Source organism: Furipterus horrens, unplaced genomic scaffold (genome assembly GCF_987537825.1).
Source record: "Furipterus horrens unplaced genomic scaffold, mFurHor1.1.pri manual_scaffold_5, whole genome shotgun sequence".
NCBI lineage: Eukaryota > Metazoa > Chordata > Mammalia > Chiroptera > Furipteridae > Furipterus > Furipterus horrens.
In genome coordinates, this window is record NW_028327175.1 from 96,210,769 (window position 1) to 96,224,014 (window position 13,246).

At 51.0% G+C, this 13,246-nt stretch overlaps 2 protein-coding genes across 2 annotated transcripts in view; one reads left to right on the top strand and one right to left on the bottom strand.

Moving 5' to 3' along the window:
• Nucleotides 1-370: 370 nt before the first annotated feature.
• FZD9 (frizzled class receptor 9) lies at nt 371-2,496 on the top strand. Its single transcript, XM_090279113.1, has one exon. It carries the CDS (start codon nt 371-373, stop codon nt 2,147-2,149), a length of 1,779 nt encoding a protein of 592 aa, XP_090135239.1. The 3' UTR covers nt 2,150-2,496.
• Nucleotides 2,497-6,340: 3,844 nt separating this feature from the next.
• BAZ1B (bromodomain adjacent to zinc finger domain 1B) overlaps nt 6,341-13,246 on the bottom strand; it is a 78,220-nt gene continuing 71,314 nt past the window's right edge. The window contains exons 17-20 of the mRNA XM_090276870.1: nt 10,142-10,290; nt 8,863-8,966; nt 8,191-8,563; nt 6,341-7,676 (exon numbers count right to left, since the gene is read on the bottom strand). Coding sequence (XP_090132996.1) covers nt 8,206-8,563; nt 8,863-8,966; nt 10,142-10,290 — 611 coding nt within the window. The 3' untranslated portion in view covers nt 6,341-7,676; nt 8,191-8,205. The remainder of the gene's footprint in view (nt 7,677-8,190; nt 8,564-8,862; nt 8,967-10,141; nt 10,291-13,246) is intronic.

A 13,246-nucleotide genomic window follows, 5' to 3' on the forward strand; every position in this document is an offset into this window, starting at 1 on the left:
GGTGCCCCTGGTGGCTGCGGGATGCGGCGCCTTTAAAGCCCGGGCGGGGGCGGGTCCGGCGAGCAGAGGACCCGCCCCTGGGCCTGTCCACACCCGGCGCCCCACCCCGAGGCTTGTAGCGGCGGCCTCCCGAGGCGGCGCCGGCTCTGCACGGGGGCAGCTGGAGTGGCCGCGGTGGTGGCGGCTCGGTACCTCTCTCTCGGGCGGCTTTCCTGCGCGCTGCTCAGAGCGCCCAGCCGCGCCCGGACATACGCGGGCGGCTCGGCGATGGCCCGCGCCCCGCGACGTGGCGGGCGGGCACGGGGGCGCCGGACGGCGCGGCCCGAGTGAGCCGGGGCCGACCTCCCGCCTTCGGCCGGGACAGCCCGGGATGGCCGGGCCGCCGCTCCGCCGGGCGCTGCTTCTGTGGCAGCTGCTGGCGGCGGGCGGCGCGGCGCTGGAGATCGGCCGCTTCGACCCGGAGCGCGGGCGCGGGCCGCCGCCGTGCCAGGAGGTGGAGATCCCTATGTGCCGCGGCATCGGCTACAACCTGACCCGTATGCCCAACCTGCTGGGCCACACGTCGCAAGGCGAGGCAGCCGCCGAGCTGACCGAGTTTGCGCCGCTCGTGCAGTACGGGTGCCACAGCCACCTGCGCTTCTTCCTGTGCTCACTCTACGCGCCCATGTGTACCGACCAGGTCTCGACGCCCATCCCAGCCTGCCGGCCCATGTGCGAGCAGGCGCGGCTGCGCTGCGCGCCCATCATGGAGCAGTTCAACTTTGGTTGGCCAGACTCGCTGGACTGTGCCAGGTTGCCCACGCGCAACGACCCCCACGCGCTCTGCATGGAGGCACCCGAGAACGCCACGGCCGGCCCCTCCGAACCCCACAAGGGCCTGGGGATGCTGCCTGTGGCGCCGCGGCCCGCACGGCCCCCCGGAGACGCAGCTCCGGGCCTGGGCGGCGGCGCCGGCACCTGCGAGAACCCCGAGAAGTTCCAGTACGTAGAGAAGAGCCGCTCCTGCGCGCCGCGCTGCGGGCCGGGTGTCGAGGTGTTCTGGTCGCGGCGTGACAAAGACTTCGCGCTCGTCTGGATGGCCGTGTGGTCAGCTCTGTGCTTCTTCTCCACAGCCTTCACCGTACTCACCTTCCTGCTGGAGCCTCACCGCTTCCAGTACCCGGAGCGTCCCATCATTTTCCTCTCCATGTGCTACAACGTCTACTCTCTGGCCTTCCTCATCCGCGCGGTGGCCGGGGCCCAGAGCGTAGCCTGTGACCAGGAGGCGGGTGCGCTCTACGTGATCCAGGAGGGCCTAGAGAACACTGGCTGCACCCTCGTCTTTTTGCTGCTCTACTACTTTGGCATGGCCAGCTCGCTGTGGTGGGTTGTGCTGACACTCACCTGGTTCCTGGCAGCCGGCAAGAAATGGGGCCACGAGGCCATTGAGGCCCACGGCAGCTACTTCCACATGGCAGCCTGGGGCCTGCCGGCCCTCAAGACCATCGTTATTCTGACTCTGCGCAAGGTGGCTGGGGACGAGCTGACTGGGCTCTGCTACGTGGCCAGCATGGACGCGGCTGCGCTCACAGGCTTTGTGCTGGTGCCCCTCTCCTGCTACTTGGTGCTGGGCACCAGCTTCCTCTTGACTGGCTTCGTCGCCCTCTTCCACATCCGCAAGATCATGAAGACAGGCGGCACCAACACAGAGAAGCTGGAGAAGCTCATGGTCAAGATCGGGGTCTTCTCCATCCTCTACACAGTGCCAGCCACCTGCGTCATTGTGTGCTACGTCTATGAACGCCTCAACATGGACTTCTGGCGCCTTCGGGCTACAGAGCAGCCGTGTTCGCCAGCCAGCATGCCTGGTGGTCGGAGGGACTGCTCGCTGCAAGGGGGCTCAGTGCCCACCGTGGCTGTCTTTATGCTCAAAATCTTCATGTCGCTGGTGGTGGGCATCACCAGCGGTGTCTGGGTGTGGAGCTCCAAGACTTTCCAGACCTGGCAGAGCCTATGCCACCGCAAGATGGCAGCTGGCCGGGCCCGCGTAAAGGCCTGCAGGGCCCCAGGAGGCTATGGCCGTGGCACTCACTGCCACTATAAGGCTCCCACAGTGGTCTTGCACATGACTAAAACGGATCCCTCTCTGGAGAACCCCACACACCTCTAGGTACACAGGCCTGCGCAGGGCGCCTGTTGCCCTCTCCTACACACACCCTCTGGAGGAGACAGCTGACTAGCAGCTGCCCAGCTGTCAAGGTCAGGCAAGTGAGTGCAAGGGGGCCAAGGACCCAGGGCGGGGAGACTCCTTCAGCCCTCTCATGTGAGGACCTAGTGAGGCTCACTCCCCTATGGCCTAGTGCAGGGGGTAGGCCTGGCTGAGTCCCCACAGCCTCCTTGGGGAGCATGTGGAGAGGGGGCAGAAGGGGGTGTGGTCCAGCCAGGAGTTTATTTAATGATGTAATTTATTGTTGAGTTTCTCTGGAAGCTGTGACTGGAATAAACCCCCTTGTGGCACCCTGAGTACTCTCTGGCCTGGGAAGGGAGAAGGTAGGAGGGTGGGTGCTCTGCAGGAGTCTCCCTCGTGAGCAGAGCTGGGGTGGGTGCTGATCTCATCCCCCTGCCCCTGTTCTCTGGCTCCCCGCCTATCAAGACAATGTCCCCCATGGAACAGCTGTGTTTAGCTGGAGTCCCAGATCCTGTGTGTGTCTCTGTGTGTGTTTCCCTTTTGCCTGTCTGCTCTTTTGGACAACCTGCTTGCCTGTCTCTGAGGCCTGGGTTCCTGCTTCCCAAAGTGAGACTGGGATGCTTGCTGGCATAGTCAGGGAATCCCCTGGGATGCCACTCCCACCTCTGGCCCTGAAGAGTCTAGCTGGTGTGGGGGCTGTGGGTAAGCCTCCCTTTTCTCAGACTCTGCTTTCCTCATTTGTGTAGAAAATGAGGGCATTGGCCTGCCTGAAAGGTTCTCTCAGAGGTTCAGGACCTGTTCCTTCTGCCTTTTGTAGCCCAGTCTGCTGTCTCCTCCCTGGGGCCTGCAGCTGGACTCTGATCATCCTCATTGCCTTCAAAGATCGTCAGCACATCCACGTCACTTGTTGGGGCCCTAGTCAGTGCATCCCACCTCACCCCTCATCTCTCTGAGTGGAGTAGAGATGGGCATGTGGGAGCATGGGCACAGAGATGGGATCCCTCGAGTCTAGTGGGAATTGGGTCCCCGGCTCCTAAGGGGCTGTGGAAAGAATTGAGATGCTGGGAGCAGCCATGAGAAATAGGGCAGGGGAGCATGTATGGATCCCATGGGGCATCTTGCATATTCCTGTGCTGGGAGTTAGGAAAAGGTCCGTGTATGTCTGTGTGCCATGTGCCAGAGACCCCCATCAGCTTGGGGTCAGATTCCAGGGTCCCATCTTGGCCTGTTTTAGCAACTATGGCTCCAGCAAGGTGAGGGTCTTGATACTGTCCCTGGGTGTGTAAGACACACACTGTGGCATTCACTGTCACTGCCAGGAGACCCCAAGGATCCAGCCCCGTGGCCAGCCTCACTTTAGAGCCAAGTGGAGGCCAAGGTCAACTGCCTCATTTCACTAGTTGGGTTCAGCCCCCAAACCAGGCCTCTCAGGCCAGAGCTCTTGCCCTGCTCCAAAGATGCACCTCACAGGACAGGAAAGAGACCAAACAAAAACCAGACAGTTGTGTCGATTTCTCAGAAGACAGCTAGCTAGCTCTATCAGGAGTTGAGAGGGGTTTAGGGCTGTCCCGGGGGGAATTTTGCAACCCTTGTGCCTTTGCTTCCGCATGTCTTACATGTGGAAAGACAGCCCCATCTCATCTTTCCCTTCTCACAGAGTACACAGTAGGTCCCCATGCCTTCTTTCACTAATGAAGCCAAGTGACCATCACACCTTGTAACTCTCCGTATGAGGGCTCCTTGAGTGAGACAAAATGAGCTTATTAAAGGTGACAGGGGCCCAAGTTCAGAGTGGGAGGGGCAGTGGCTGTACGAAGCTGGTCTGATAGGCCAGGATTGCAGGGAGTAGAAGGTGAAGCTGCAAAGGGCCTGCACGGGGCAGGGGCAGCTTGAGCAAAAGGAGAGGATTCAGGACATGAGAAGAGAAAGGCAAGTGTGTAGGGGCAAAGGGTGGAGGGGAAGGTTAGCATTAACGTGGCACCAGTTCACCCTATCCTTTGCCAATCATTGGACGTGGGAGGGGTAGTCCTTGGCTATGTCCCACTCAGCAGAAACCAGGCTGGCTTCTAGAAGTGGGAGGGGTTGGAGGCTCTGGGGCACGGACGTGCACTGGGGCTCTTGTCTGCTCTGAGGCTGAGATGGTTCACATGGGCCAGGACTTGGGAGGAAGGGTGGACCTTGCCAGCCAAGGCTTCTCAGCACTGGAAGACACTATGGAAATGTCCCAGACCCTAGAGGAAAAGGAAGAAGGAAACATTCATTGAAGACCTTTTACAGAAGTCCTCAATTTGGTCCTCTCCCCACGTCACAGACAGTGGCAAACGGAGGATTTGGCTGGCCAAGATCAGAGAGCCAGGTTGCCTGCAGTCTCCTGAGCTTCCGTGACTTCCACCACCATATACCACCATCTCCCAGGGAGGAACAGCAGGCATTGTAACCTGGGGTGGTTTTGTCCAGAGAAGCCCTCCCAAAGCAAGATCTCCCCCCACCCCTAGAAAAGTAATACCAGAGCCCCCCAAAATGCCTCAGAAACCAACACCTGCTACCCTGTGCACTGTGTCTCTAGCCCCTACCCTCAGTGGCCCTTGTCGCCCAGCAGGTGGGTCTTCAGAGCAGCACAGCATGTCAAGTGTGCACATGTCCAGTCTGAACTTGGACGTAGGAGGGCCTGAGTTAAGGGAACTTCTTAGGCCTGACCTCAGTTGGTATTAGTTCCGGGGAAACAATTCAAAGTTCGCAAGAGTCAGCAAGAGGTGATCTAGACTGAGGTCAGATTGAGGAGAGGCTCCAGAGGGGTCAGTAGATACCATAAGCCCCACCCTGAGAGAAAGCTCCAGGATTCTGGGGCAATCCTGGGTGTAAAAAAGCCTAAAGGCCCTGGGCAGGGGTAGTAACAAGCAAACAAGGGCAACCTCTTTCTACCTGGCTTGGGTTTTCTCACCCTTTCTAAGGAGACCCTAGCTCCCTGGCAAGTTGGAGACACTCACTGCCCCAGTGGCGGCTTTGGAATCCAGACACCACCTCACTGCCACCCCTGAGAGTGCCTGCTCTTCAGGGAAAGGGTTTGAGGAAAAAGAAGGGTCGTCAGGATGAGGGAGAGGCATTCACTGGTTCTGAGAGGTAATGATTCAGACTCATCTTCAGAAGTTCTCGTCTCCATTTGTAGTTGTCAACCAAAATTCGGTGGCTCCCCTACGGTCACACCACTGGAGGAGGAGGAGGAGGGAGGAATGGGGCCAAGAAGTTGGAGAGGACCAGGATCCAGACCCTATATGGTCACATGGCCCCACAGGCACTGTCCTATGTGGCCCAAGGAGCAGGACTGCAAACATGTGAGCTGCAAGTCCAACTGTGTAGAAAATGCTTAAGAGGTAGCACACCCCTTTATCCAGAACCTTAGGGCTGATCAAATCCAATTAGACCTTGGGGCAAACTGCTTCCTCCCCTGCAAGCAGTCAGTGCAGGCCTGGCTCCAAGCCCACACTCAGCATGGCCACACAAGCGAGTCAGTGGCAGAAACCACACCAAGGTTTAGGAGCCTCCTCAAACTTCTCCCCATTTCACCATCTGCTGTCCCTAGTTCAGCTGCTCAGAAACTGGCAGTTTCCCTTCTCAGTAAATGGGATCATGCAGTGGTTCTGCAGAATCTTTGAATTCCACAGACAAACTGCCACCTAGCAGTGACCTACTCAAATCAATCACTCAGGCTATAAAAACTCCCAGCATAAAAAAAATAAATGAAGGTATAAAGCTGTGTATATGATAATTCACTACATTTCATTCTGTTTGTGTTGTTTGGAATTTTCCTTGAAAGTGCTTAAAAATGTCAGGAGTTTCCCCAAAACTAACTAAAGAACTACATAAATTCCCATACTGAAATCTTAAAATATAGTTTCCCTTAATTCTTAGAAATTTCAAATGAAACTTTGGGGCGTTTCAGTCAGAGACAAGGCCAGGAGAAACCTGAAAGTCATGTTTTGATACCCAGGGCATCAGAAATGTCTCTTGAAGCAAGGAAATAAGAAGCTGGACCTAAGCTGTGGTTAAAAGACTATCAGGGGTCCTCTTGATGCTGAGGAAAAACTGGTTCCAAGGGTCAATGGGAAAACAGCGCTCAGGACTATATACCATCCACTACCACCCACCAAAAGCACAAATAAAGATTCACCAAAATTGTTTCTTTATAAACACAAGTACATAATGTTTATTTGAAATTCCAATTTATTACAAGTTTACCCCTCAACGGGGCCCTTCCTCCTTAAAAGACAATTAAAAAACAATTCAGGTGTCACTAAAGTGGGAACACAGGATTCTCACTGTTAACAAGAACAGACTGGCTCTAGGGTAAGAGGCAGGAAAAGCTGTTGGTGGCTGGGATTATGAAATTGTAATGTCAGTGCTAATTCCAAGCCTGTGGGAGAGGGGATGGTAAACCTATCCACCAGCCACTGGAGCAAATCCCCAAAGTCCTTGAACGAAGAGGACAGAAGAGACAGGGACCACACCTTAAAGTTTAATACTAAGAGGCTTTATTCTCAAGTTCTATAAATTGCAATCCCCTTGGTGGAATTCTTTTCCCTTAACTTAAATAGGTACAGGAGAACCTAGGTTCTCAAAATTCCCAAATTCAAAGTTGATAAAAAAGAAAATTAAACCCTGTTTTGCATTTTTTATCAAAATCTTTCATAAAAGGGAAAGAAGACTACAAAGTTTTGCCTAAATATAACTACTAGCACTAGTCATCGTGGGAAGGGGCTGTCTAGCTTCTCCTCCCATCCCTCCTCCCACTGACACTGACCACTGAAAGGTTCAGGTTCTCAGGGAGTAGAGTCTGATGCCAGAAAAGGCATGGGAAGAGGGCGGTGGAGATGGAAATGGAGGAGAGGGAAACAGCCACAGGGGCAGGCAGGGGGACGCCCCCGCCCCCACCAGGTCACACTGATAGCTGTGATGAACCTCCAACCCACCTCTCTAAAGGAGAGAGCACAGGCTGAGGGAGGAGATGGGACAAAGGAAAGCAAACACATTATCATATAAATTGTACTGTACATGTGCCAAAGCAAGATGACAGAAATATTTTACAAGATGTTCTTTATACAATATCACTGCTGAAACAAGCAACTTTCAATAACTAGAAAAGTCAATTTTAAAAAATTAAACATTTCAATTCTTCCTGCTTTTCTTCTGCTCCCTTAAGAGCTTGTCTGGTATGTGGGTGGGCTGGGCTCCAACACCCCTCTGGCCAGATCCATCAAAGTAAAGATTATATGCATGATTAGAAGCAGGACTCCAGTCTCTAAGTGAAGTGCCTTAATTTTTTGTTTGTTTGTTTGTTTGAGGGGTGAGGTGGGGCGGGAGTGGAAAGAGAGTTGTCATAAAGAAGGGGAAGGGTACTCAGGAATGGCTCCAGGACATGTCCCTTTACTCTGCCAAGATCAACTCAAAAGAGCCAACTGTTTCATGATGCTGGTGAATACAGAGTTCTGTATGGCACTCACTGATCAGTCACCTGAGAGGGAGAGGGAGGAAGAGACAGAGCATGGGCTTAAAGAAACAAGGCTATATATAAATATAGATTTTTAAAAATCAACACCACCTCCCTAACTGGCCTGATTACACTTGCTCCTTCTATGAAATACAGTAATCCCGTCCCTGGAGACCAGAGGGCTTGGCACTATTGTGGTGGCCAAAGTGGAAGGGACCTTAGGAAAGAAGGAATTGGGCTCATACCCTTGGGCTCTTTCTGGAAACGCTCAGGAAGGGGGGGAGGGGGACAATCTACCACCCATATTTCTAGGCAGAGACCACCTACACAATATTATGCTCTCCAGAGAGCTCTGCTTGATTAAAGCCCTATGGAGAGTTTTAGAAAAAAGCACAAGCTTGGGACGACAGGCATTTCTGGACTGCCTGTGATGTCCTCCTCCCTTCCATGTTCTTCATCTTCCTTCCTCTCTCACCTCCCTTCCACTCTTCCCTTCCTCTCCCCTTTATTCCCCCAACATCAGCTCCCTCTCCCTTACCAGGGCCCCTCATTTCTATTTCTTCTGTCTTCGTCCCCTGGACTGTCCAATGGTCTCTGGCTCACTGTCCCCTTCATCTTCAGCAAGCCTATCAGGAAACTTCTTGCGTTTCCTACGGACATATGGGTGGCCAGGAAGGTGTTTATGCAACAGAGCCATGAGACACTGTTCTGTCTTCACCATGCAGTTTAGCACATGGCTGCCTCGGCAGTTGTAAAGCTCAGCATTGGTAAACACTTGCTTCATGTCGGTAAGGAACTCCTGCACAGAGCGATAGCTCCCACAGGAACACTTGTTCTGCATTGTCTGGAAGTCCATGGGGTGGGTGATCACATCATAGTAGTCCTCAGCCTCGTCTCTGGTCACAGGCTCCCTGTAGAGAACCAAATGGAGCTATCAGCACAGCCTTGAATACAACTGACAGAAACTTTGCTGTTAAACCATCAACCACAGAAGGGCCGCCCCTGCTGAGAGCCAGCTGGCAGGCACAGAGAAGGTGTGTTCACCTTGTACTAAGAGCTCTTTCTACCAGTTTGGAACACTAATCCCCTGCCACTGAGACATGTCTTGAAAAGAAGGGATCAGGTTAGTTCCTAGGGGTTCAAACAAGCACTCCCTCAGCCAGCTGCTAGGCTGGCCCTACTTCCCTGTGCTTACAAACACAGAGCTCACCTGAAGGGCCAGCTAAAGCGGTACTTCACAATCTTGTTGAGGATCTCTTCACATTTCTGCAACTCCAGGCTTTGCCTCCGAGAGGTCCGCTTGGTCTGAAGCACCTGGTGCCAAAGGAAGAAGACATGTCATTACAGGTCCAGAAGGAGAGGAGTGGACAAAGCAAAAAAATGTATACATCTGCTTTAAAAAGAGAAAAAGAAAGAGTCCAACAATTTTCTTGGAGGAGACACAGTCAAAATCATCTGGCATTAAAGTCAGAAAGCCCTCTCAGCCAGGGGATAGGCATCTTCCCATCAGCCCACTTGCCTCCTCCCTGGTAGAAGGCAATTAAAGAAGCACAGAGCAGGCAGCAGTTGCCATATTACAGCAGTGCTGATGGAGGTCAGCTACAGAAGGCCACTGTCAACAGGACGCTAGCCCACTGAGAGCAGACGGGCCTGGCACCACGGTAACACTGTGGATGGGCATAAGCAACAACTGCAGAAGGCCAGAGGAGTCACGGGACCACTGGCAGACAATTTCGTGTGGGTAGGCAGTCTCAGGGAAGAAAAGCAAAAGGTGCAATGCTTTTCCTATGCTCTCCTGCTGCAGGCATGTGGGAGCTAAGTGACTAAGGAGAAAAGAGGTGGGGCCTCCCTTCCAGATAGCCATTAACATGCTGTGTCTCCAAGCAGGAGCCACAGAGTTGCAAGGGTCAGGGCTGAGCAAGGAGGAGGATCTCTCAATGCCCTCTGAGCTACCTTAATAGCTTGCTTTATGCCCCTAGCCCTCCCCAACTCCAATTTGACCTGTCAAAACAAGAAAGTTTTCAAGGGCCTCTGTTCATTCTTTAAAGTTCAAATGAAATCTAAAGCAAGACCACTAAAATCACATTGGTTGAGGAGCAGAGGGGAGGGTAATGTCTCTCCTGTAACAACTGCTAGCAGAAGACCCAAGAGTAAGTGAGGCTCCAACATTGCTGACATTCCCACAATGGAGACCCAGCCCCTCTGAGCCACTGGAGACACATGGATACTATTTTAAAATCTTTAACAAGTCGCAGGCTGCCTGTTAACTAAAGGAGACAATGTTTGCAGGCTACAGCAGGGGAATGCCGGACATAGTTGTTCCTGGAGGGCCTGCTGCCTCCATCTGCCCACAGGCCCACCCATCAGCCTCCAAAGTTACGGAGGAAGGGGGAGAGGAGGAGGCTCCCACCTGTTGCCTGATGAATTCCTAATGCTGTAGTGGGGGATAAGAAACAAACATTAGAGGCAGAATGATAAATAATTCTTACCAGCTCATCAACCTCAGCATCATCCACTGGTGGTGCCTTTGTCCGAGATCTCCTGGTAGAAGGATGTGGCTTCTTGACCGGTCGCCGGCCTGGCCTTACCACAGGGTGGATGACACCCTGCTTGCCCCGGACAGTCTTTCGAGGTCTCACTGAAATAAAAAATACAAATTGACCCCTGGCTGGTGTGGCTCAGTGGATTGAGCACCAGCCTGCGAACCAAAGGGTCACGGGTTCAATTCCCAGTCAGGGCACAAGCCTGGGTTGCCGGCCAGGACCCCAGTTGGGGGCACACAAGAGGCAACCACACATTGATGTTTCTCTCCCTCTCTTTCTCCCTTCCTTCTCCTCTCTAAAAATAAATAAAATCTTTTAAAAATAAATTAAAAATAAATAAAATAAAATACAGATTGAAAGGAGAACAACTGAGGAAAAAGGGAGCATGTTAATGGAATAGGGAGATAATCTGGACAAGAAAGCAATGGCTTCCTTGGGTTACAGGGTACTCTTTGGTAGTATCTCTTGTCCTACCTAAGAGGACATCTTAAAGGTAACAGTAGATGAAGAATGGATACCTTTCATCAACTGCCAAAGACCTTTGAAGAGCCTCTTCAATAGGTCGGTTCCTTCAGTGATTCTATGCTCGGCCCCACCCTGTTCAGTTACTCCTGGGAATGAGCCCTTGCAGGAGACAATTGTAAACTGATTCACCGAGGAGAGGACATTTGCTACACGTCTGCCTGGAATTCCTACAGCCCACACTCAGCCTGAAAGACTGTAATGTATTTACATTTGAGGTGAAATTTGATTATAGAAGCGATCCTGTATTATAATTCCCAGTTATCCTAAACTCACCATTACAATTTTCTCAGAGAAAAGCTGATACTTATGTGAAGTACTTATGCAAAGTCGTCCTCACTGAATACAATTTAGGGACAGCCCCAGTCCTGCTTTCTTGCATTTCTGAAAACCACAGACAGTCGGGTAGACCACCTGCAGAAGAACTCTGCCCAGGATCCCCAAAGAGAGAAAAAAAAAAAAAAAGAATACAAAAGCACCCAAGACTAATTGTGTCTCAGATTTACAACAGGTGGTCAATGTCACACAAACCAACATTCCTCAATATCTCCTTGGGGAGTAATGCTCCACCAGGATTAGCTCAAGATTTCTCCATTAAACAAATTTTCCCTGGAAAGTGGGGAGGTGACATTTGGGCAAAGACAGGGGCACACAGAGGCAGTAATACAATGAATAAATAAACAGTGTTTTATATTCTACTTCTAGACCATGATAGCCTTTCGTTGGCTATTTCAGGATCTCAAGCTCAAGACTAGGCTAGGAATAGACAGTAAGAAGCTGATGCCAAAGATAAAACTTGAGATGCTAAGAACAGCCACCAACCCAAGGACTTAAGTTGAATGAGAGAATCACATCTTTGGTGGCCTAAAAGGCAGAGTAGACAAAAAAACCCTGAAGTACCAAATATTTCCTATATCCTTTTGGCAGACAAAACACCCTTGAAACCTGGAAAGAAAACAATCCTTTAGAAAGAGAGCAACAACTCAGAAGCAGAAAGGAATCACTAGTTTGAAAATAAGTAAAATCAGTACATTGCTATATTCAGAATCTGTTCCCAGATAAATGTGCATCTGAATCACAATTCTTGGCCAGCAGGTGCTGGTATCTTTACAATGCAAGGTTAATGGACTGCTTGTCTCCTCGCCCTGAATACCTGGAAAATCATGCCTAGTGACTAAACAAAAGAAGCCCAATAGGAATGGGTGAAACTGAGGTGTCCCAAATTAAAAGCCTATAGGATTGGAGAGATGGGAGCAGGTGTACAAGTCCAAAGCCCTCAGGCGGCACTACTGCAGTAAGACTGGTTATACCAAACATCCTCTCTCTCCTTTATAATAAAGTCCAATCATGCAGAGTGCTATGATCTTGGGATAGTACCATCTCTTCAAGAGCTCATCAAAATCTTGATCTATGGTCTTTTTTTCTACTAACCTACAAAAAAAGGGTATGTTTTAGAAAGAGGGAGGCTGTTGAAAGGGTAAATTGCAGAACTTTAGGTTTAACCATAAAAATAACAAGACTCCTTTGTGTAGACCAGTGGATTGAGTACTGGCCTGCAAACCAAAGTGTTGCTGGTTTGATTCCCAGTCAGGGCAAGGTTCCCTGGGTTGTAGGCCAGGTTCCCCATTGGGGGTGTGCAAGAGGCAACCACACATTCATGTTTCTCTCCCTCCCTTTCTCTCTCCCTTCCCCTTTCTAAAAATAAATTTAAAAAATATTTTTTCAAAAAATAAATAAATAACAAGACTCTTAGAGACTCACAAAAAATAATCCTGAGAGAATAAGAGTCAACAAGGTAAGCATAAATGATGAGGCCTTTCTCTCCCCATCCTGGCACCTAGTGCGAAACAGACCTGAACCTTCCTACCAATTCTATGCCTATGCCATGAAAAATCAGTCTTCCTTCTTCAAAGTAGCCAAGCTATAGCCCTGCATACTACACGGAAGAGAAAACCCCTGTAACCAGAGAAAAAATAACCTCTCTGAAAGCAGGACTACACCACAGGCAAAAAAACTGTTAGGAGATGGCAATGGACCTAGACCATTTTTACCCATTGTCCCCAGACACTGAGGGGTTCATAAACATACTTGGGACCTTGAATTCCACTAAATCTTGGATCAAGAAAATATGCCATAAATTGATGTTCTTGAGATGAAGCTGCCCAATCTCCTAACAGGAAGGCAGTTAAATGGCATCTTGAATACCCTTTTTAAACCATGGCAGTGGCCCTAACTGTTGTGGCTCAGTGGATTGAGTGATGGCCCGTGAACCGAAAGGTCGCTCATTTGATTCCCAGTCAGGCCTGGGTTGTGGGCCAGGCCCCTGATTGGGGGCGTTTCTCTGGCACAATGATGTTTCTCTCCCTTTCTCCTTCCTTTCCTATCTCTCTAAAAAATAAATAAAAGTTTGTTTTTTTAAAAAACAAGAAACAAAATCTACATGTTCCCAGAAAAGATAGGATATTCTGGGAATTTTAAAAATTGAATAAATGAATAAATAAAACCATGGCAGTCAAGTCACCCCAGCAC

Coding starts and splice junctions, on each gene's coding strand:
- FZD9 (XM_090279113.1), top strand. CDS start 371: ATGGCCGGGCCGCCGCTCCGCCGGGCGCTGCTTCTGTGGCAGCTGCTG.